Genomic DNA, 25,591 nt, shown 5'->3' with positions numbered 1-25,591 from the left:
GCAGTAAATGCCCCACAAGGAAAGGATTCAAGCAGAATCAAAGTGAATGCCTGATGTGGATGTGGTAGGGGGATTCCTGCTTTGAATACAAAGACTAGAGTCTCCAGGGTCTCCTAACACTCAGATTCTGATTCCTTTACCTGACTTTCAAGAGTTTTTCTTTTTTTCAAAAAAAAATTTTTTTTAATGTTTATTTTTGAGAGAGAGAGAGGGAGACAGAGACAGAGTGTGAGTGGGGGAAGGGCAGAGAGAGAAAGAGAAGGAGATGCAAAATCCGAAGCAGGCTACAGACTCTGAGCTGTCATCACAGAGGCAAGGCTCAGACCCATGAACTGTGAGATCATGACATGAACTGATGTTGGACGCTCAACCAACTGAGCCACCCAGGAGCCCTAAGAGTTTTTCTATCTGCCACTTTTCATTTATTTTTTTTTATCTTAAAGATTTTAGTATTCTTCTTATTTTTGGGGAGTCTCTACACCCCACATGGGGCTCAAACTCACAACCCTGAAACCAAAAGAGTCACATGCTCTACCGACTGAGCCAGACACCCCCCCCCCCCCCCCCCGTTCTCCTTTTTAAACTTTATTTCTGGAAGGGCTCTGCTCCTGACAGGTTTCTTCATGTTACTCTCTCTCTTAAATGTTTGTGATTTTCCACTCTCTCCTTTTTTATCTATATATATTTTAAGATATTGCTCAAGTTCTCATTCCGTTACAAAGCCTCTAAAATTCCTAAAGTAAAAAATGATCACTCTTTCCTTGGAACTTCTATCACACAGTTGTAGAATGAATATATAGGATGCACGTAGAGTTAAGAGTGAAACCAAAAATTAACATCGCAACTAAAGGCACAGGGTTTTTCTAATAAAGCAGGATACTTGAGAATACAACGAGCTATTGGCCAAAGCGTTTTTGCTCACATAAAACACCAGATCTTGTCCCAAACCCTTTTTTCTGAAAGAAAGAAAGGAAGGTTTGCTGATGCTTATAAATTCCAAGACAATAAAGTTAAATCTATCCTTAGTCTCTATCTTCTTATTGTGAAATTTTAGTTACTATCTACACTTCTCTACTAAAAGGGCAAAAGTTTTCATTTAATAATTGTAAAGTTTTAATAATTTCAAAGACACTTGTAATTTCTAGACCATGGATGCTTGTTATGAAAAAAATATACTTGTTAAAATAGTTGTGCAGAACACTGTGTTTTTATTTATTTTTTTACAGTTTATTTATTTATTTTGAGAGAGAGAGAGCAAGTGTGGGCAGGGAAGGGGCAGAGAGAGAACCCCAAGCAGGCTCCCTGCTGTCAGCACAGAGACTGATTCGGGGCTTGAACTCACGACCATGAGATCATGACCTGAACTGAGATCAAGAGTTGGATGATTAACCGACTGAGTCACCCAGGTGCCCCTTAGAACACTGTTGGTTTTTTTTATTTTTTTATTTTTAACGTTTATTCATTTTTTGGGGAGACAGAGCACAAGCAGGGGAAGGGGCAGAGAAAGAGGGGACACAGAATCTGAAGCAGGCCCCAGGCTCTGAGCTGTCAGCACAGAGCCCGACACAGGGCTCAAACCCATGAACCAGGGGATTGTGACCTAAGCTGAAGTCAGAGACTCAACCGACTGAGCCACCCAGGTGCCCCTCTTTGTTGTTGTTGTTTTAAATATTTTTTAATGTTTATTTATTTTTGAGAGGGAGAGAGATAGGCGCAAGTGGGGGAGGGGCAGAGAGAGAGAGGGAGACACAGAATCTAAGCAGGCTCCAGGCTCTGAGCTGTCACCACAGAGCTTGACATGGGGGCTCAAACTCATGAATCATGAGATCATGACCTGAGCTGAAGTCAGACGCTCAACCGACTGAGCCAGTCAGGCGCCCCTAGAACACTGTGTTTTTAAACTTATAGTTGAAGCTATGTTTGGCACAGGAGATTGATTTTACTCATGAAACTTGTGATAATCTGATTATAACCTCACTAATCTAGATTTAAGTAACTCAGCCAGTATAAGAGATTACTCAGATTATCTTAAAATTGGAAGTATATAAAAAAGCTGCTTCCCTTGCAAAGTAGCCAAAAATAAGTTAGCAAAATAGTTATAAATAAAACTTACAAATTTACTTCAAAACAAAGTAAAAAATCTTTTTTTTTTTTTTTAAATGAAGGTCAGGAAACAGCAGAGTATTTTATGGTAAAAGTACTCAGAAGAGTGGTTGCCTTTGGTGGTGGTAGGGCTTGGCTCAGAAGGGGCATGAGAGGGCTTTTCAGGGTGACGGAAATGTTTTATATTGGGACAGGGCTGTGATTTACATGGGTGTTCGCACCAGCCAAAACTCACTGAACTGTATACCTCAACACAACTACAGAAGCAAAACAGTGTAGCATCTCAAATATCCAGGGCTGATTCTTATTTACCGCTTTATTATTTCACAGACAGTAATTCTGTCTTCCAGCCAGACCGGAAGCTCCTTGAGGGTCACTGTCATATGGTGGCTTTTTTCTTACACCTCGCAGCACCCAGTACCAAAGTGGGCGACTTGTAGCATGTACTCATCAGTTGGTTTTGAGAGCACTTTTAACCCCACAAGATAATTTCAAGAGGCATTCTTCCCCATGTGAGCCAGTCAGTGTTGGTGATAAGAACTGTCAGACTAGAAAATACAGCAGCACACTGGGGAGGTTGCGTAACATGCGAAACAGATTTCCCCGGTGGCAAATGAAAGCACGTTTGCTCAACAGCTGAAGTCCCCGTTGCCTGGTTTGGTCTTGGAAAACCATTTCTGCACTGAAGAAAGAGGAACTGTGGATTCTGGCCTTCTTATTTCTGAGGCTGGAAGACTATCAGTTAAGCTATCTTTTTAGTAAAAAGCTCCCTAACATAGCACGCACTATAGAAGTGCATGGATTGCTCATCTGGAATTGTTTTCTTCTTCTGGTTGGAACTGTTGAGATTTATTTGCACATTTTCTTTTATCTCAAGAAGTGTCTGTCCCATGAGTTACTCTTTTCCTTCAGAGTCTATGTCTCTGGAGGGCAGGATCCTTCAGCAGCAGCCATCACTACAATACTCTGCACAGAATGCTGACCGGCCCCGGGAACCGTCCCAGGTGGATCTAGGAGAAACATTTGTGTCTGTACTTGCAACCCCGTATTACTTGGTTGTAGCTACCCTTAAAAATAGACTCACACTTTCATGGAGAAAAGGGTCTTTCTATAATCAGACAGCTAAAAATGATATTGAATTAATTTTTTCCTACATTTTAAAAAGATTGTATTTATTTATTTCAATATTTATTCATTTTTGAGAGATAGAGACAGAGCTGAGTTGGGGAGGGGCAGAAAGAGAGGGAAATACAGAATCCGAAGCAGGCCCCAGGCTCAGAGCTGTCAGCACAGAGCCCAATACGGCGCTCGAACTCATGGATTGCAAGATCATGACCTGAGCTGAATTCGGACACTTAAAACGACTGAGCCACCCAGGTGCCCCATTTTTTCCTACATTTAAAATCCAACACATGATTCCTATTAATTAGAAAAAAATTATACTGGTAAGCATTTCCTTAAATTAAATAATTTGATAATTTTTTCCGAAAATTGCAATGTACATTAAAAATATTTTTTTAAATGTTTTTATTTATTTTTGAGACAGAGAGAGACAGAGTATGAGCAGGGGAGGGGCAGAGAGAGAGGGAGGCACAGAATCTGAAGCAGGCTCCAGGCTCTGAGCTGTCAGCACAGAGCCCAATGCGGGGCTCAAACTCACAGACTGTGAGATCATGATCTGAGCTGAAGTCAGACGCTTAACTGACTGAGCCACCCAGGCGCCCCTCAATGTACATTTTTTAAAAACATTTATTTATTTTTTGAGAGACAGAGAGAGAGTGTGAGTGGGGGAGGGGCAGAGAGTGAGGGAGACACAGAATCCGAAGCAGGCTCCAGGCTCTGAGTTGTCAGCACAGAGCCCAACGTGGGGCCTGAACTCATGAACTGTGAGATCATGACCTGAGCCAAAGTCAGATGCTTAACCTATTAAGCCACCCAGGCGCCCTGCCATGTGCATTTTTAAGCACTCTATAAGCTGCTGATGATATACAAAGGAACGACATGAAGCCCTTGGTTATAATAAGAATCTGAGTCTAGTAGTTGAGATAGATAAGAAATTAACACGTGAAAATAATTTCACATAAAAGAAAATAAATCTAGATAATGGGATAGGGAGAAAATGTACATGTCTGTGTGATTCTGTAGAGTGCCAGAGAGAGTCAGAGTATGCCCATGTTTGTAGGTAAATCTTTCCCTAACAGGTAGAATTAACCTCAGAACATTTCATAAACAAGGAATGATCTATATGCTAATTGGGATGTTTCAATCTTAGATTTGGGGAATAGTTAAATCAAAACTGAGCACAAAAAATTTCTGAACCACTATAATGTCATGTTCCTCAGTGGAAAAAGTTCCTCAGAAGGAAAAGCAAAGCAAAGCAAAACAAAACAAAACAATGAAGAACACTAAACGCCTCCCCCCTCCCCCCAAGGTAAAGGGGAAGCCACACTTGTGATTATATATTCTCCATCCCTGCTCCCAAGACCACATTTTCAAGATGCAAGTGAAGCAGTCAGAGATAAATTTGAACACACCGTTACCTTTGGCAGGATCCACAGCTAACTCAATTAGGACAGGTAAGACGGGACACAGCAGGGTAGGAAACAGCAAACCCAAATTTAGGTTTTTGAATTTTATGGTCTCCTCCCTTCTGCTTCATAGTTTTAGAAATCAGTCAATTTGCTAAACATTTCTTTTCGAACCAAAGCATATTTTTCAGCCTTCAACTTGACGAAAAATGGTATCTGTAATTAAGAGGAAACTAGAGTCCAAGTGGTAGTATACTACTCTTGATAGTAATTATTTACTTCACACAGCAATGGTTTTTGCCATGAAAGGGAGGTGGCCCTTGTCAGAAGACTTGAAACAAGGTGACTGTGGAGCTTCTGTGTCAGCATTTTTTCTAAGTGGTTCTACACAACACCAGCCTCAGATGAGGCTTCGTGAAAGAAGGGATTCCAAGTCAGGTAGGTTTGAGGAACGCTGCAAACCATGGCCTCCCCAGGGATACTCGTAACCCATGAATATATTAAAGGTTCTGAGAATTCTGCCCTTAAAGAGTATATTTAACTGCTGAACCCAGCATTTACCAATTAGGATACAAGGAATCCTTTTTAAAGACAAATTAATATACATTCAACAGAACACTGGCCTGTGAAACTCATGTTGGAGAACACTAATCCACTCATCATTTGTATCCATCTTAGAGTATGGAGACTACAGAGCATCTACAGTGGATCCTGAATAATAAGTAAAAGCAGTCCCTCCTCTTGGGCAAAATCTTATGAGAAAATACATGTGCGTTGCACAAGAACATGAGAAAAAGAAAAGCCTGTTGCATAATTTCATGAGTTCACACAAGAGTCAACAACAACAGAGCACACTGGTCAAGTGGAGAGGACTTTCCTTCTGTGATGGGTCCATGAGTTAACCTGGAAACCAGAAGACAAAAACCTCAAAGCACAAATGTTATTGAAGTGCTGTTTAGAAATATTACAGTCCTTTTTACATAAAAATGTAATTTCTAAGGAGAACAGGTCATAAATCTCTACCTTGGGTTTTAACAACTCAAATCATCCTTAAAACAGAGCAAGTGAGTGGCAAGGACATCATGTACCAAGGAAAGAGCTTTATGTTGCGTAACTCAGCAGAATCTAAGCGGCAGAGAGAAAATTTTAACATGTATATATAAATTTATAAATTCAAAGTTAATTAAAATAATTATGGCATAGGAACACTGTTTTTCTTTCTCTTAAATTCATAAAGTAATAGAAAAATTGGCTCACAGACTCACTACTGGATGAGATCTCATCTTATTTCTTTCTATTTCCCATGCTGCAATCCTCAACCAAAGAATCTATTTATAGTTTTAGTCACCACCACAGGGGGCCAGAGATAAAGTTCCCCTGGAGAGTTAGACCAACAGAAAACACATTATTGGTGAAGGCAGCTATTTGCAGACATCTCCCACCTTTAAGGACATTTTATAACTGTAGTTAATGGAAAGTGGTCGTTTCAGAAAGACTCAAAGCAGAAAGGAAAGGGCTTTACTGAAATCATACCAAGTTTACCTTGGCATGTCCTTGGGATTGATAAGTTTCTAAAAAAGGCATTATCTAAACTCAACACCAGAAAAGCAAACAATATGATTAAAAAATGGACAGAGGACCCAAACATTTTCCCAAATGTACGCAGATGGTCAACAGGCACGTGAAAAATGCTCAACATCACTCGTCGTCAGGGAAATACAAATCAAAACCACAATGAGATATTACCTTACACCTTGTCAGAATGGTCAGAATCAAAGACAAAAAATAACAAGTGTTGGTGAGGATCTGGAGAAAAAGGAACCCTCATCCATTGCTGGTAGGAATGTAAATTGGTACAGCCACTGTGGAAAACTGTGGAGACTCCTCACAAAATTAAAAATAGAAATACCATATGATCCAATAATTCTGCTACTGGTTATTCACCCAAAGAAAATGAGAACACTAATCAAAATGATATTTGCACCCCTATGTTTACTGCAGTATTACACAAATAAGGAAGATGTGAGATATCTATCATAGAATATCACACAGCCATAAAAACAAATGAGACCTTGCCATTTGCAACAACACGGATGAACCTAGAGAGTATTATGTGAAGTGAAATAAGTCAGACAGACAAAGACAAATACCATATGATTTCACTCATATGTGGAACCTAATAAAGAAAACAAATGGTGCGCCTGGGTGGCTCAGTTGGTTAAGCTTTCGACTTTGGCTCAGGTTATGATCTTAAGTTTGTGGGTTTGAGCCTCACGTTGGGCTCTGTGCTGACAGCTCAGAGCCTAGAGCCTGCTTTGGATTCTGTGTATCCCTCTCTCTCTCTGCCCCTACTCTATCATTCTCTCTCAAAAATAAACATTAAAAATATTAAAAAAAATAAAAATAAAAAACGAATAAACAAAAAGCAGAGTCAGACCTATAAATACACAGAACAAACTCGAACTGATGGTGGCCAGAGGGTAGGGGGGTTGAGAGGGATGGGCATTTGCATAAAGGGGTGTAGGAGAAACAGGCTTCCAGTTATGGAATGAAAAAGTCATGGAAATACAAGGGACAGCATAGATAATACAGTCAATGATATTGTAATAGTGTGGTTTGGTGACCTATGATAGCTACACTTGTGGTGAGCATAGCACAATGTAGACAGTTGTTGAATCACTATGTTGTACCTGAAATTGATGTAACACTGCATGTCAGCTATACTCAAATAAAAAAAAAATTAAAATTATTTAAGGCATAGTGTGAAGAAATATTATTTTCCACTGAATTTAGAAACACAGGAGCATGAATAAGAATTTTTCAGCTTTTATCCAGCGGGGTCCAGGTAGAGACATGCTGTCAGACATCAAACTGTCATCACTGGAACGACAGAATCAGACATCAGGTTTTTCCATAGTAGATGACATAATTCTTACAACCATTCAATGCTCTTTGGTCAACTGTTCTGATTACTAATTTCTCATATAGCTTGATACTAGAAAGGGAGTACCCTAGATAGTAGATATGAGAATTCAATAAAATGATACATTCTGTTGTGAAATTCACCAATCGACATTGTGGCTTATATATGGTTTTGTGTCTGATTCTGGTCAGCAAAAGCCATTTCTTGATTGTCTGATCAACTCCAGGTTTACTTCTAAAAGAGTTTCTAGATCTATGAGTTCAGAATTAGACTCCAACATACTGTCAACAAGCTTTCCTTGGTGATGTTTATTTCATTCGGAGTTTTAAAAAAGTTACTATCTATTTTGTTAAAAAGTCTGTATCATATTGAGGTGATCTCTTCTTCCTCAGAATATTTGAATACCCCAGCCCGGGGTCACCACTATTCTACTTTCTTTCTCTATTAATGCAACTAATCTATTACTTCACAGAAGTGTAATACAGTATTTGTCTTTTTGTGTCTTATTCACTCAGATAATATCTTCAAGGTCATCCACCCTGTAGCATGTATTTCATTCCTTTTTATGGGTGAACAGTATTCCATCGTGTGGATACATGTATTCTTTATTCATCTGTCCGTGGACATTTGGGTTGTTTCTACCTTAACTACTGTGAAGAATGCTATGAGCATTGGTATGCAATTGTCTTTTCAGGGATCGATTGATTGATTGATTGAAAGTTTATTTATTTATTTTGAGAGAAAGAGAGAGAGAGAGAAAAAGCGGGGTAGGGGCAGAGAGAGAGGGGGACAGAGGATCCAAAGTGGGCTTTGTGCCGACAGCAGAGAGCCCGATGTGGGGCTCAGACTCATGAACTGTGAGATCACAACCTAACTGAAGTCAGACGCTCAATTAACTAAGTCACCCAGGTGCCCCCAAAATTTAAATAATAAGAAAAATATTATTTACACATGTGGCCACCATTCCCCTTACTCTTCATTCCTTGGTGTATGCCCCATATTACCATCTGGAATCACTTTCCTTCTCTCTGAAGGACATTCTCTAACATTTCCTGTAATGCATATTTTTGGATAAGTCTGAAGAAGTCTTTACTTCACTTTGGTTTATTTATTTAAAATTTTTTTAAGTTTATTTATTTTGAGGGAGAGAGAGAGAGAGACAGAGTGAGAATGAGCAGGGGAGGGGCTTAGAGAGAGGGGGACAGAGTATCCAAAGCAAGTTCCATGATGACAGCAAGATCCCGACCCAGGGTTCAAACTCACAAAAGGTAAGATTGTGACCTGAGCTGAAGTCGGATGCTTAACAGACTTAGCCACCAGACGCCCCCGTGTCACTTTGGTTTTTAGAAGATGTATCCGGTGGGTGGTGACTTCTAGGTTGACAGCCTTTGTCTTCTTTCAGTACAAGAAGCTCTCACATCCAACTATCTTCTCACTTGCATTGTTTTCTGACAAGGAATCTGATGCATCCTCATCTTTCTCCTCCATCTTTTTTCTTTTTAAAATGCTTATTTATTTTGTGAGAGAGAGCATGAGCAAGCAGGGGAGGGGCAGAGAGAGAGGGAGGGAGAGAACCCCAAGCAGGCTCCGCACTGTCAGCACAGAGCCCGATGTGGGGCTCGATCCCAAAAACTGTGAGATCATGACCTAAGCCGAAATCAAGAGTTGGACATTCAACCGACTGGGCCACCCAGGTGCCCCTCTTTTTTTCCTTTATCGCTGCTTTTAAGCAATTTGATCATGTTGTGCCTTGGCACAGCCTTCTTCATGTTGCTTTGTGTTTGGGGTTTGTTGAGTTTCTTGAGTCTAAGAGTTTGCAGTTTTCATCAAATTTGAAAAAATTTCAGCCATTATTTTTTCAAATATTTTAAATTTCCCCCTTCTCTTCTCTCCTACAGGGACTCCACAAGCACGTGTATTGGGCCACTTGACATTGTCTTGCAGGGTCCTAATTTTTTGCTCTTTTTTAAGGTGGTGGCATCTTTTCCCCCCCTTTTCTCATTGTGTCTCATTTCAGGTACTTTTATTGCTGTATCTTCAAGTTTACAAATCTTTCTTCTGCAATACCTACACTGCTGTTAATCTCATCAAGTGAATTAAAAAAAAAAAAAAAGACCTTAGAGGCTGTTTTTTATCCCTATCCGTAACATATGCATAACAATTATTTTAATGACTTTGTCTTTTGTTTTTTTGTTTTAATGTTCATTTATTTTTGAGAAAGAGACAGAACGTGAGCAGGGGAGGAACAGAGAGAGAGGGAGACACAGAATCCGAAGCAGGCTCCAAGCTCTGATCTGTTAGCATAGAGCCCGACACGGGGATCGAACTCACGAGCCATGAGATCACAACCTGAGCCAAAGTCGGATGCCCAACTGACTGAGCCACCCAGGTGCCTCTGACCTTGTCTTTTAATTCTATAATCTATGTCAGTCCTGGATCAGTTCGAATGACTGACTTTTCTTCTCATTATAGGTTGTAGTTTCCTGCTGTTTTGTAAGCATGGTAATTTTGGATCCAATGGCACGAATTCTGAATTTTATCTTTTGGGTGCTAGAGAGTTTGCATTCCCATAAATATTTTTGAGCTTTGTTCTGGGGCACAGGTTTCTTGGAAACTGTATGGTTCTTTTGGGTCACGTTTTCAAGATTTGCTGGCTGGGATTAGGGCAGCATTTAGTCAAGGGCTAATTACTCCCTAAGAGCAATGCCAAGATTTCTGTCTGTACTCTCCCCTGGTATCCAATGAATCATGAGGTTTTTCCAAAGGTTGGTGGGAGCAGGTACTATTTGCAACCCTTGGTGAGTGCTGGCCATTGTTGCTTCTTACCCTTTGGGGTGGTTGTTTCTCTGACCTTGGGTAGTTGCTTCACATGCACATGCTGAGCAGCGCCCAGATGAACACCTGCTGTGGACGCTCTGAGGCTATTTGGAGGTCCCCCTATGCAGCATGCTGTTCTCTGGCTCTCTGCTCTGCAAACTCCAGCTGTGTGATGTCTCCCAGCTCAGCTCTCTTGTTTCACTAGCGGAGTCTACTGAGCTCTGCCTTGGCTTCCCCACTCATCCACAGACTAGAAAGTCTCTCAAGGAAGTAAACCAGCTAACTGCAGGGCTCGCTCATTTACTTCTTGTATCTTAGGAATCGCCGTCTTCCCTTGCTTGATGTGAGTGACTGGAAAACCATGGTTTCAAGTTTCTTTAACATTTATCCTTCTTTTGTTCATCTTATAGCTACACTGTATTCTACGGTGCACATACACAATTATTTGTCTAATCATATATTTATGTAATTTTTTCCCAGTTTTTTGGCTGTTACAACATATAAAACTCTATTTTTGGATATACGTGTGAATATATTGTACAATAAATCTTGAGTTGTGGAATTCCTAGATTAAGTGGTCTGAGCATTTAAATTTTTGATAGCTATTGCCAAACTATTCACTCAAAAGGCCTCCTACCAACAGTGTTTCCTCTAAATTCTTGCAAACACTGGTTGCTATCAACATCTTAAAGTTTGCCAAACTTACAATGGAAAAATATTTCATTATTTTGACCTGAATAACATTGCAATTGTGTATTGTTTCAAGATTTGAAAGAAAACAACTGTAAAATCACCCAAACCTGGGCTTTTGTTATGAGATAATTCTTTCCTCCTTTGGGAATATATTGGCATATTTATGTCAATATTTCTTCTGGGGTCAAGCTAGGAAATATTTTTCTTAAATTCACCCATTTCATTAATATTTTGAAGTTTATTTGCTTAATTTTGCACAATGCTTTTATTAATTATTGCAATGTCCTCTGTATGTTTTGAAAACAAGCATTCTACAATTTTAAAAAACCAACTATGTCCCCTGCCTTCCACTCTCCAACTTCCACACTTCTGTCTGCCCCAAGGCCATCATCTGCAGGTAAATAACAGTCCACACCCATGTGTTGCCTCAGATAAGCAACTATATTCATAGTTCATAACTTCCCCCTTCCCCCACCTCCCAAATTCTCTGTCCTTCTCCTTTTTCTAAACTATGTCCTTCCTCCCTCCCCTCCTTTAAAGTAGTAATAAAACATGTATAAAAAAAAATACTAAATGACCATCTGGGGTGCCGGGTGGCTCAGTCGGTTGGGCATCCGACTTCAGCTCAGGTCATGATCTCGTGATTCGTGAGTTTGAGCCCCGTGTTGGGCTCTCTGCTGTCAGCCCGGAGCCTGCTTTGGATCCTCTGACCTCCTCCCTCTGCCCTTCCCCAACTTGTGCTCACTCTCTCATTCTCTCTCTCAAAAATCAATAAAATATTAAAAATAATTATTAAAAAAAAAGGTACTAAATGCCCATGAAATGCAAGGTAGACCGGCACGTGCTAGGAAAGACTCACATGCAGTAAAATACAAATCCCTGATCTCGGGGAGGTTCCTCCCTAGAAACAGTTACCAAAAATCTCCACTTCCCTTACAAAGGCTTCAGAACCTATCCCTGAAGCCGAAGTCACATCAGCCATTACACCCATGCCTCCCCACAGGCAGGCAGAGCTCACTGGTGGTGTAGCTAGGGATGGACCTTGTGTGATGTCTTCCTGCAGTCACGGCTAGGTTAAGTTCATCTGAATGCATCTTTTCTTCCCGTGGAGGTCTGTTTCAAGCCCGCCTCACCTTACGGACGTGACAGGAAAAGAGGATGTTCATGTATTTGTCCTTCCGTTTCAGTTCATTTGCGACGGGGACAAAAGTGCCTGAGGTCTGAGGTGTATCTGGCTTCTGAAAGAAAAAGGAAACATGACAAAATGAGTCTGCTTAGCATTTTAGATGAAAAGGGAATCTTTCGCTTGCCTGCTTTGTAACCATGCTCAGTTTCACACACACACTTTTATCTCCCATCCCAGATGGTGAGCAGCTAAAGGGGTGTTACAATAATACCGGAGGGCCTGTAAAATTTTTAAAATAAGGGACGGGAGGGAGAATGAAATGTTGCTTTGGGAATAATTAATATAAAGGTGGTAATTAAAAATAGCTGCTGACTTATGCAAGGCAATGTTTAAATGTGTAAAAATTAGGTTGTGGAGTGTACCTAATACATATGGCACAGAGACACAGACGACCTTTCTTAAAGCAGGGGAAACATCAAATATTGCGCAGTTAGAAGCAACAAAATCTTTTTGTTTAGTATCTTATCGCTTATAGAAGTTTAGCTTCTGTAGGTGTCTTGTTCTTTCCACAAATTCTTGCAGAAAAATTCTTCCCTTTCTGTAAATCCTTCCTGTAAAGGGAGCAGGAGTCGATTGTACTTTGTTCTCCTGGACGTACCGAAGCAAGATAGTTGCCCTCCCAGGCTCTTTGCAGCCCCAGGTCGGCCCTTTGACCTTTCAACATTTCCATGGCTGCAACCTTTGCCCTGACTTGGGGCAGGTCAGAGGCGGGCATGCTCTTGATGAGCTGGGATGCTCTCCATCTGTAAGTCAATAATCGAAATATATTAGGATTTACAAACCCAATCCCATTCATTCCCCAAAATAACTGAGCTGCCATTCAGCAGAATTTAAACCAAAGTACTTGCATACTACTCAATACAACAACAACAACAACACCAACACCAACAACAAACAAACAAACAAAAATCAAAGGTCTCCAAAATATACACAGAGCTTGTTAGACAAAGATTTGCATAACTTTCTTTGTCACTTGTGTGTTTTGAAGGCAACTAGAACTTCATGATACATGGGTTCTCCTAACAGTTATAGTTAGAGCACACAGAGTTTGGATTCATCACTCATTCAATCAATAAATGCTTCCTAGGCACTTACTAAACTCCTGATGCTGGGCGGTGGAGGCCCAGCAGTGAACAGTCGGATAAAGGTCCTTTCTGCTAGGTGCTTACATTCTAGAAGCAGGGACAGACAGAAAAGAAACCAACAAGCATGAGTGACATGCTAAGTGCTATGGAGAAACTCAGGCAAGGAAGGAAGGACAGGGGTGCAGTGGAGAGCAGGAACGGGTTTGGGGTGTTATTAATATAGGGAGGTCTGGGGGGGGCACCACTGATCAGGATCTGTGAGCAGAGACATTCAGGAAGTGAGGGGGGTACGTGGATATTTGAACAAGAGCGTCTTCTCCAGGAAGAGCACAGTAGTGTAAGGGTTCTAAAGTGTGTACCTGCTGAGTGGGTTGGGGGACCAGTGAGGAGCCCTGTGAAGCTGCAGCAGGAAGGGTGTGAGGGAGGGGAGCAGGTGGGGAGGCCAGAGAGGAGCCCAGGGACAGATCCACACAGCCACGGAGGCCATTGTGAGGACTCTGGCCTTTACTCTGAATGAGACTAGAAGCCATTGGAAGGTTCTGAACAAGGAAGGGACATGACCTGACCCCTGCTTTACAGGATCATCCCAACTGCTGTGTGAAAGAAGGCTGGAGTGGGTAGGAGGCTCTTTGTGTAATGCACATGGGAGAGATCAATGGCTGGGATTGCAGAGGGAATGGTAGAGGCAGAGACAGGTGTTGGGCCAAGATGTGTTTTGAAGGACACGCCAAGAGAGATGCCGATGTATTAGATGTGGGAGCAAGAGAATAAGGGAGAATTTAAAGACGACTCTGAGATTGTTGGCCCAAGTAACTAAAAACATAAGTTAATCTAATCCTGATTGAGAAAAACAAGCACAAAGGTTTTATTCTATCAGAGCCATCTGAGCCCTACATGCACTTATGCCGTCTTAAAGCAGGGGAATGGAAGCAAACCCAGAATAACAACATGTCCAACTCCATCTCATCCTCCTCCTTCTCCTGCTCCTTGAAAGAGAGCAGGGGTAGAGGGAGAAAGAATCTTAAGCAGGCTTCATGCTCAGCACGGAGCCTGACACAGGGCTCGATCTCACGCACCATGAAATCATGACCCGAGCCAAAATCAAGAGTCAGACACTTAACCAACTGAGCCACCCAGGTGCCCCCAGAACTTCTTTCTATCAGATGGAGTAATCGGGCTGGTGGTTCTCTGGCTGTGCTTCCTCAGGACATGAGGATGAGACGCACCTAACATGGAGAGGCGGTGCTCTCTCCCCTAAGTAGGTACACGAAATATTAGACTGCTTCCATCTAAGACTTGCCCAAGATGTATTCCATTTTCAAGAGGGTGACTTGAGCCTAAAGGTTTGTTTTTCTCTCTTAAATTCCTACTGAAATAACCAAATAAATATAAAAACGAGGAAAAACTCTGTAGCAGCACCAGCAAACGAGAACGATATCAATGAACTGAAAGACATGAAGCATTTCTTAGAGATTCGAGGCAGACGGGCTCGAGCTGCTGGTGAGGTGGCTCAGTGCTGAACTGTGCGGTCCACTTGGTGGGAGGAGAGGAACCCCTTCAGCAGAAATGGCACGGACAGTCCTTGGGCCTGAAGTAGCCAGGGCTGGTGGCCAGGACAGGCGGTGAAGGATCTCACGGTGGGAGATGTGCCAGTTCTCCGCACAAAGAATGGCTGCCCGTGGTGAGATGGGGCCATCTGCTGCAGCAGACAGCGTCAAAGGTAGCAGGATACAAAAACAACAGCCATGGAAGAAGTAAAGGCTCAGCCTAAGAGTGAAATCCTCTTCTCTGCTCTCTGGGGCCAACTGACACTCCAATGGGACAGACTGTCCTAAGGTCATTCCACAAAAGGCTGGCAGAATGACAGGCTGGGAGCAGTTGGTGGTCATAGTCAAGGCCAACTGGTGACGGGCACATCCTACAACACTAAGCGGCTTGCTGAGCAACTGCCCCAACTAGCCCTCAGGTTCCAAATTTTATTCTCAGTGGGGGGACGTCTTTGCTCTATCTGCTGGTCTGTTTTCGGCCTCAGTGCCCAGTCCGTCTGTCCCTTCTTCACTACCCACAGTGGCCCAGGACAAGGCCTATACATGACTGACTCCAGAGGCATGCTGGGCATCTGATAAGTAAACTGTCATCTATAAACCTATGTAGCCCCCAACAACATGTTTATGGAGGCCATAAAAATCACCAGTCTCGACAACATGGTAAGGGGGACAAAGCTGAGCATGAGGAAGGCTCCTAGTCTTTCCAGAATGGAAAAGAATTACTGTGAGGAACAGGAGCGAGCTTAACCATGATTAGACAGGCTGCGATTTTAGAAAACAAACAAAACAAACAAAAACCGTGGTCAGAGTGGAATCCTTTAATTTCTCAGTAGTCCACAGATCAAAAAAGTTAAGAATAAATTAAGTAGGATACAGTGACTACATCAGGGGTTGGTAAACCACAGTCTGTGCCAAATTCAGCCTATGGCCTGGTTTTGTGCTGCTCGTGAGCTAAGAATAGTTTTTACATGTTTGACAAAACCAGAGCAAAACAAAGGAAAATATGTGACAGAGACCATATGTAGCCCATAAAGCCTAAAATATTTATTATCTGGCCCTTAACAGAAAAAGTCTGCCTTTGGACGAGATTAACACAACTGGCAGGATTCATTTAGTGTGTGTGCACACGTGCGTGTGTCTGTGTGTGCGCAAGGTTAGCAGACACAGCAGATGCGTTATTGTCAAAGTACTCATTAACCTAAGCCCCAAGAAGGCTGGGACTATCTCTTATATCTTTATTTTTTGTCACCATATCCCTGGAACCTAGGCCAGTGACCACGACACAGTTGGCCTGGAGTAAGTATCTGCTAAACGAATAAACTGAATTTTGCAATAATTAATCAATTATAGGCCATATACAAAACCATCAAAATCTAAAAAGAAGACTGTACAGGTCACAGTGCAACACAGTCAAATCAATAATTCTTGGTGGCAATTAAAAATACTACATAGATCTTTCTTGTCATGGACAGGTCTCCCCCCCCCCCCCAATTTTTTTTTTCAGTTTATTGATTTATTTAGAGAGAAAGAGAGAGAGGGAAAGACAGTGATTCCCAAACAGGTTCTATGCTGCCAGCATAGGGCCCAACGTAGGGCTCGATCTCATGCACTGAACCTTGACATCATGACCTGAGCTGAAATCAAGAGTCAGACACTTAACCGACTGAGCCACCCAGGTGCCCCTCCAAAAATTTTAAGTAGTCATATAACCTTATTTGTGTAAAAAAAGAGAGGAAAAAAGTCTCAAATGATATGTGATATGCACACACACTCTTAGTATGAACAAACATTTCTACAGTGTTTATTATGTGTCAGTTACTATCTGAAATGCTTCATAGATCTATTTACTCATAATCTTTTCAACAACCTTACAAGCAGGTACTACTATTATGCTACTTTTACCATAATACGGTATGGAAACTGAGGCACAGAGAGATTATCTAGTTTGCCCAAGGTTATACAACCAGGCAGCAACAGAGACTGAACATGGACCCAGGCTTCAGGGTTTGTGTTCTTAACCATTATACCATGCTGTCCCTTACATGGGGGCATGTGTTTGTAAATGCACAGACACAGACATATATAAGGGTGCAAACTAACTGTTAATGAGTGATTATCTCAGGGGAAGGAAATACGATGGAGGGGAGGAGAGGAGAGGAGGTATGGAGAATTTCAACTTGATATCCTACATATTTCCATATTATTTCACTTAAAAAAAACCATAGTGAGCATGTATTCACGTACAGCTTAGCTACTTTTTAAATTATGTCAAAAGTGCAGGTTATAGATACCATTCATGAAAAACACTTACCTGTGCATTAAAAAGCCTGCCAAGGTTTACAGTGAACATTGATCGTATTAGATCTGAGAACAGAGGTAATTTTGCTTTCAGTAATTACTGTTTGATTTTTTTTCCTTTTTATGAGATATCATTCCTCTTTCTTTTTCTTTTCTTTTTCTTTTTACAAAAGGCAAATAGGATACATATTAAAGCATTTTTTTCCTCTGCATTTTTAAACATTTTTTGATATCTGCCACCAGTTATACAGAGCTAATTCTAAAAGAAGATGAAATCTGATTTAGCACAGAATTAGAAATTAGTTCTTTTGCATTCAGTAGGCCAATTATTTCATCGTGTTCTTTGGGAAATACCTCAATGCCACATGACCGCATTTGAGACTGCTAGCTTAGTGTGTGTGACTGGATGGCTGTATCTAAGCCACAGCTAAATGTACCTGGTGCCCAGTGGCAACAAACAGGCTACGTGGTGAAGGGGAGGGAGCTGTGAGTAACTAACTACACACTCGGATTCAGGACAGCCTGCCAAAAAGGAAGATCAGCTGAAAAGATATTAGATTTTACATGGGTGTTTACTTACTGTGTTAAAAAAAAAAAAAGGTTGCTTTAAAACAACTGCGTTCCCCCTTGTACTTTATTTTTATTTTTATTTTTTTTAATTTTTTTTTCAACGTTTTTAATTTATTTTTGGGACAGAGAGAGACAGAGCATGAACGGGGGAGGGGCAGAGAGAGAGGGAGACACAGAATCGGAAACAGGCTCCAGGCTCCGAGCCATCAGCCCAGAGCCTGACGCGGGGCTCGAACTCACGGACTGCGAGATCGTGACCTGGCTGAAGTCGGACGCTTAACCGACTGCGCCACCCAGGCGCCCCATTCCCCCCCTTGTACTTTAAAGTCATCTGGGAAACTTTAGAAAGAACCTCTGTTTGGCATGCCTGGGTTGCTCAGTTGGTTGAGCGTCTGATTCTTGATTTCAACCAAGGTCATGATCCCAGGGTCGTGGGATCGAGCCCTGCGTGAGGCTCTGTGCTGGGTGTGGACCCTGCTGGAGATTCTTTCTCTCTATCCCACTTGCACTCCTCTTTCTTTCCCTCTCTCTCTCAAAGAAAAAAAAAAGGACCTCTGTTTGGGCCCCCTCCCTGGTTCTGTTAAACATGACTTTCTGGAGGCAGGATGTGGGCATCGGTAAGTTTCACAAACTCCTTGGTATGTTTCATAACCAGGATAGAGAAGCAAAGGATTAACAGACTTTCTGGTTTGAGTTTTATGTGGTGATTTTAATAAATAGTTATTTCTTGCTCATAAAAGAAAGAGATAGCATGTAACAGCTTAACTATGGCATGATTCAGGGGTTGTGCACACTGCTGTCAGCTGTGTGCTGACACAGGGAAAAATACAAACAGGTTCCGCTATTCTGAGAGGTAAACAGATGCCCTTTGAAAGCAAAACCTTCAGACCTGAAGACATGAGGTAAAAGTCACATGGGCAGATGGCTGGGCCAATACCACGGTCTCAGATTTGTGACTTTATATATTAAGTGTGTTACCATAAATGGAAGCAGCAGGCTCTTACCTATTAAAAATTGCCTGTAAGGCCTCCTCGAAACGGCGAAGAACTTTAGGTGGAGTTGGCCACTTCACATGCTTCCCGTAGTCCTTCATGCTCTTGACACCATGGAAGCGTCTGGCAACCTCGTGAATGTAGGACTTCACTTTGTAACGTCGGTAATATCTGATAATCGTCAGAGCTGCCTTGGTTCTCTTGTACCGCATGCGGGCCAGCGTGCCTCGCCACACCTTCACAACGGAGAAAGAAAGAGAAAAGTGTTGCTGGCTGGCTCAGTTAGTAGTACATGACTTTGAAATTGTATACGCTCCTCTACTTATGCAGTACCAATGTGGGATCTTGCGTATTGCCAACAAAATCAGGCAGGGACAAAGCACGTCAGTTCCGCCTGCCACCAACAGATGGCGCCAGGAGTCACGTTGGTCATTGGCTTCAGTGGTCTACCTGTTCATGACGTCCACCGGGCTGTGTGCTGACTCTGAAGCAGAGTCCTTGAACAGTCATGAAGAGAAGAAAGCCAAAATGCAAATGTCTCTGGACAAATATATTTTTTTTATTTAAAAAAATTTTTTTTTAACGTTTATTTATTTTTGAGACAGAGAGAGACAGAGCATGAACAGGGGAGGGGCAGAGAGAGAAGGAGACACAGAATCGGAAACAGGCTCCAGGCTCTGAGCGGTCAGCACAGAGCCTGACGCGGGGCTCGAACTCACGGACCGCGAGATCATGACCTGAGCCGAAGTCGGACACTTAACCGACCGAGCCACCCAGGCGCCCCTCTGGACAACTATTTTAAGGATGCTGAAAGGAAGCAGGATGAGTCAGAACCAAAAGCCATCAACGTCTACAGTTCTCTAATGAAACCTAGCTTTACACAGACTACATCACTGGCCGCTAGTGTCCCCTCACGCTGCATTTACAAACGGACTTCTACACAGCCTGTACGGCTCTACTCCCCAGGTGCTGTGTAAATTTAGATGTAATCCCACAATTTAGATGTAATCCCAGGGAAAGGGTAAACCAGATGACCAAGAATCTTTTAACATCTTTTCTGTGCTCAGAAATCAATCACACAATATATAAATGTCTCTGTGCCTGCTTTACCCAAGCATGGTGAAGTCAGAAGTACCTATGCTTTTCCTTCAGGATCCTCTGCCCACATTCCTGTACTTCTCAGTCTCTCAAGTAAAAAGGAATTTGGCATAATCTCTACTTCATTGTTGGCTCTTCCCCTCCACCACCAAAACTTACTCCTTCTACAAGACTTCCAGCATAAACCCCTTTCTCTTCCTTATTTGGTACTACAGTCTCCAAGACCCCAAACTACATGCATCACTTTCTTCAACAAACTGCTCCTACACACTGCCATCACGTTCTGGTTGATAGTTACTGTTGCTAATTAATTAGCCGTTCCAGTTCCTGGGCTGTTGGTATTGACCCCCCCCCCCCATCCCCCCGTCTCCAGCCTCCCAGGACCAAGATTTTCAACCTCTAGTTCAAAGCCCACAGTATGGGCTCCCATACTGAGGGAAAGAAACTCCCTCAGGTTTCTTTCATTTCCTCTTAAATCCCCACCTGTGCCCACCAATTTCTCAGAAAACCTTGTGTAATGCCTCCTTTATTACAGTCATTTTAGGATTTCTTCATGCCGACTCCTAAACTGGCATATCATATGTGCTTGCGATGTTCTCCTTTTTTCAGCCTGCTGCACGATACGGATAGATTTTTTTTTTGCAAGCGACATGTGAGGTCACCAAGGGACCCTGAAGAGGAACCAACGAGTCAAGAAAAGCCATGCTATGTAAGGGAAACACGACACATGAGCAGTTTGCGATGGGAACCTAGAGCTCACGTATAAACAGAATATATAAAGACCATGAGGCAGGGAAACTTGTTTCTGCACGTGGTGTCAGTACAGCAACCCTTTTTAGCCAAAATGGCTCTCTTCCCCGTCGCCAAATCCATCATGCAGATGGCTTTGTTACGCCTCCACCCTAGTGCTAAAATAAAGGTCCCTTCTTTAGCATCTTGAAAAACCAAAAGAATACAATTACAGGGTGGAAGTCTGTGATTCAATTTCTTAAACAAAACACACTTTTCAAAGTTTCATATTGTTGGTTGCTTTTCTCTTTAACAGAAAGGCAATTAAGACTCCCTGGAGCCATAGCTGTATAGGAAATCAATTTTTAATTTTTAAGGAGGGTTCACAGAGTTTCTCATTAAAATGTTTTTGGTTTAATTCTTTAGTAATTTGTGGGGGGAAAAGCATTTTATAAGTAAGTGCTTCTTCAGGGGGAGGTTTTAACGTTTAACAACATTTCATCTTTGTTTTTGGCTTCTTTGGGTTTTGCCTAGTTAAAAAAGTCAGATGGTATTTTACAAATCAAATGCTGATTTAAAAAGATAGCAGCTTTGGGGCACCTGGGTGGCCCAGTCGGTTGAGCGTCCGACTTCAGCTCAGGTCGCGATCTCACCGTTCGTGATTTCGAGCCCCGCGTCAGGCTCTGGGCTGATGGCTCGGAGCCTGGAGCCTGCTTCCGATTCTGTGTCTCCCTCTCTCTCTGCCCCTCCCCCATTCATGCTCTGTCTCTCTCTGTCTCAAAAATAAATAAACATTAAAAAAAAATTTTTTAAAAGACAGCAGCTTTTCCTTTCGCCCACCTGATCCCACTGCCCCACCTCACAGTCTCAGTCCACACAAATGTTCTAACTACTGCTTCCAGTAGTAACAAATAATGCACATATACTGTTATTTCTTGGTTGATCCCTTTGGACATTATCCAGATTATAGACATTGGTGATTTGGCTCTCTCACCTCCCTCTTACCTCTCCTTTATCATCCCAATAATAATCACATCAAACATTTAAGTCGATAGTATTTACATTACACGTTATACTAGTATATAATGCACAAATGATTTACATAAAATATACACTAAATATGTTACATATAGATTCGCTCTATCTCTGCGCTTTACTTTGTCATGTAAATCCGTGCTTGCTTATAGTTAATAACTGACTCATTTTAAAAACCTGCTTTACTTTCTATATACCTACTGCTAATTTTTTATTTTATTTATTTATTTTTAATGTTTTTTATTTATTTTTGGGACAGACAGAGACAGAGCATGAACGGGGGAGGGGCAGAGAGAGAGGGAGACACAGAATTGGAAACAGGCTCCAGGCTCCGAGCCATCAGCCCAGAGCCTGACGCGGGGCTCGAACTCACGGACCGCGAGATCGTGACCTGGCTGAAGTCGGACGCTTAACCGACTGCGCCACCCAGGCGCCCCTACCTACTGCTAATTTTTGACAGTGCTCTAACAGATCCATCAAATGATCAGTGATGACTTTTCTGATTGTTGAGTACATCACCTGTCTTTTTCTTTGATATTCCCTGTATCCTTTATGCCCCTTTGGCCTAGGGCACAGTTCCTATCCCAGAAACTTTTTAAACTACTCTTCCATATTGGATCCCCGAGGTTTTGTCTTCCTTTTTCTTGGTTTTCCTCCCTCCAATAGCTTCCAAGAAAGGGTGCACGTCCTGTAAATTTCTGTTCTCTTTGATTTCCTTGAGAGTAAAGCAGTTGTCTAAAATGCCGTGTCTTGGAGGGCAAGAGCAGAGGGGCTGAGAACAGGCTCTGGACACAGAATGCCTGTGTTCAAACCCTGGGTACACTTGGGCCGGCTTCTTAACTTCTCTGTGACTTAGTTTTCTTACCTGTGAAACAGAGATGACAATGGTGCTTAGCTTGTACCCGTATTGTGAAGATTGAAGGCGTTAATACACATAAAACCCTTAAAAAACAATGCCTGGTAGATAGCCAGTACTCAATAAGCACGGGTAGTTATGACTATTCTTTGTCATCAGCGGGCTGTGTTACTTTTTTGTATGTGAAGACTTTTTGCCTCAGTTGCGTGTCCGTGCGTCCTGGAAACTCTAATGAATGTGAGCCATTCTTTCTCAGCCTACTAACTGCCCCCAAATAGTGTTGGATTGGGTATTGTTTCATTCTTCCACCTGTAATGTGGACCAGATGTCCATTATTTATATGCTTTATCTAGTCTCCCGGTTGCCCAAGAGGAAGGAAAAGAGAGCTGGGGCTTGAGGTAGCTGCCATAGAGCTCCTTCCTTAAGAGTAAAGAAATTTACCAGGGGCGTCTGGGTGGCACAGTCGGTTGAGCGTCCGACTTCGGCTCAGGTCATGATTTCACTCGTGGGTTCGAGCTCCGGGTCGGGCTCTGTGCTGACAGCTCAGGGCCTGGAGCCTGCTTCCGATTCTGTGTGTCCCTTTCTCTCTGCCGCTCCCCTGCTCACACTCTGGCTCTTTCTCTCAAAACAAACATTAAAAAGAAAAAAAGAAAAAAAAAGAAAAAGAAAAGAAATGCACCAGAAGTTTGCTTCACCGAGTCTGGGGTGTCTTGTAATCTCGTAGCTTGATTGAGGACAGCTATTCTTTTTTTCCATGTCTTGTGGAGCTTTCTCTTGATTCAGCCCTAATATTATTTCTAATAGGCGCTTCCCCTATTCCTTGGCCACTTATTGATATATCAGAGGCAAGGAAGGATGGTAAACCTTCTGGACTCTTCTTGCCTGAGGGAGAATGTCTTCTTGATGGAAGAAGGGATCCCTAGACGGCGTGTGGATTATTCCAAGCCTTCCCTCTGGCACACCTATACTCAATGCCAACACCAGCAAAAGCAATGAGACTTTTCAGAATTCCCTCCTTGTACTTTTCCATGTTCCACTCTTCTCTTTGAAGAATGTATTGATCTTTTTAGTACCTTCGTTCAGTTTGGTCCCACTTTTCTTTTTCTGGGTGGCATTTTTCAGCTAATGGTATGAAGTTGGGATCTTTTCTTGGTTTTGGGGTTCACAGCATGTTCTTTGGAAGTTTTACATTTTTGTTAATTTCAGCAAATTTTGGGGAAAGAAATTTTTGTGAGCCTGCGGGTATAGTGCCAACTTTATCAGAAGTCCCTTAGACTTTAGTTTTTTTACTCAGAGAAAAAGTAGCATTGAAAAACTACAGAGGAAAAGGACTACATGAAAAAAATTATTCATGTATTTTTCCTTGTAATCTAAGCATATTTGGTTTAAACAGATATACTCCCATAAGAGTTTGTTAGTCTGTGCAGGGGAGGGATGTTGTTGATTTTCCCACTTCCCTCTTTGTTTAAAGCAGCTTAAGCTGTTGGGTTTTTCGAGAGTCATATAAAGCTTGTGACTGTAGAGGACTTTGCCTCATGATGGAATGTCAGAAAGCAGAGAATTAAATGTTACATTCAATAAGCAAATGTTTAATATTTATTTGCATATGTCTAGAGAGGTTCAACGAAAAAACAAGGGAGCCAAAGGGGCCCTTGTTAAAACGGTATTAACATTAAAGAGGAACTAACTAGATACTATGTGTTTTAGGATATGATGCAAGAGTGGAAGCTGAAAGCTGAAGGAGACACAGTGGGATCTGGGAGGGAAAGTTAATCCGAAGATATAAAGCAGAAGGCAGGCTGACAGGGGAGAGGGCCAGCAAGTCATTTCTTAGGTAGGAAAAAGGACAGAGGCAAACAGAGAGGCTGACTCGGAATAGCCCAGGTACAAAGAGAGACCATCAGAGAACAGTGGATACATCCTTGCTACTGAGAGAATCCAATTCCTCTCCTGTGTACCTTTACCCCCTGTAGTTGACTCTGCCGACACAGTAGCCAGAGTGATCCTTTCAAGACCAAAATCAGATCATGTCACTTCTCTGCTTAAAACTTTGCCACCATTCTGCATTTCCCTGATCTGCATTTCCCTGAGTAACAGCCAACCAAAGCCCCCACACTAACCTATAAGGCCCCACGTTCTCTGGTGTGGTTACCTACCCCCCGCCCCCACCAACTGCAGCCACCCTGGCACCCCCCCTCCCACACAGGCCAGCCACCCTGCCATCTACCCCCAGCTACCCCCCCCCCCACTCCTCCACCAACACCCCTCACACAGGCCAGCACCCTCTTGAGTCCAGGCCTTTCTTTCTTTCTTTTTTTTTTTTTTAATGTTTATTTATTTTTGAGAGAGACAGAGAGAGCAAGTGAGCATGAGTGGGGGAAGGGGCAGAGAGAGAGAGGGAGACACAGGACCCAAAGCAGACTCCAGGCTCCCAGCCGTCAGCACAGAGCCTGACATGGGGCTTGAACTCACGAACCGCGAAATCGTGACCTGAGCTGAAGTCAGATGCTTAACCGAGTGAGCCACCCAGGCGCCCCGAGTCCAGGCCTTTCTGCTAATTGCTCCCTCTGCCCAGAATGATCTTCCCCCCAGATATCATATGGCCAACTTCTTCACTCTCTCTCTCTGCATCCTTGCTCAGTGGTCACTTTCCCAGTGAGCCTGGCCCTGACCATCCATTTAAAATTCAACTTGTCTCCATCTTCCCTTCTGGCACTCTCTGTTCTTACCATGCTCTATTTTTTCTCCTGCCTCTAACACTTGACCCTCTGCAACACCATGGAACTCACGTATTATTGCACTGTTTACACTCTTCTCCTATTGGAATGTAAGCTCTACCAGGCCAAGAGCTCTTTGTCTTTTTCGCTCACGGATGATACACCACTGCCTAGAATAATGTCAAGGACACAGTAGCCTCTCAATAGTATCTGCTGAATGAATGAATGTTTTCACCTTCATCTTCCAAGCCTCATACTAAATCTTTTATTTTGGCTGTCATGTTTTCCATTTTCAAGAGCTTATCTGTGTTCTCCAAATATTTCTTTTAAAAGCACATTGCTCTTGGTTAACAAAAGCAACATCTCATTTTTCCTCTCTGTGGATATGAATCATGGTTTTACTTTTTACACTGC

General features: G+C 42.3%; 1 protein-coding gene across 3 annotated transcripts in view; it reads right to left on the bottom strand.

The window, feature by feature from the left end:
- The window catches only part of MYO1D (myosin ID), a 377,669-nt gene that overhangs the window by 142,474 nt on the left and 209,604 nt on the right, over positions 1-25,591 (bottom strand). For all 3 annotated transcript variants that reach the window (XM_058706014.1, XM_058706013.1, XM_058706015.1), the window contains exons 17-19: positions 18,755-18,978; positions 12,849-12,993; positions 12,198-12,302 (exon numbers count right to left, since the gene is read on the bottom strand). In XM_058706014.1, the coding sequence (XP_058561997.1) occupies positions 12,198-12,302; positions 12,849-12,993; positions 18,755-18,978 (474 nt within the window). The remainder of the gene's footprint in view (positions 1-12,197; positions 12,303-12,848; positions 12,994-18,754; positions 18,979-25,591) is intronic.

This window comes from Neofelis nebulosa, chromosome 16 (assembly GCF_028018385.1).
Source record: "Neofelis nebulosa isolate mNeoNeb1 chromosome 16, mNeoNeb1.pri, whole genome shotgun sequence".
Lineage (NCBI taxonomy): Eukaryota > Metazoa > Chordata > Mammalia > Carnivora > Felidae > Neofelis > Neofelis nebulosa.
The sequence above is the reverse complement of the archived record's forward strand: the minus strand, read 5'-3'. Positions and strand labels throughout refer to the sequence as shown.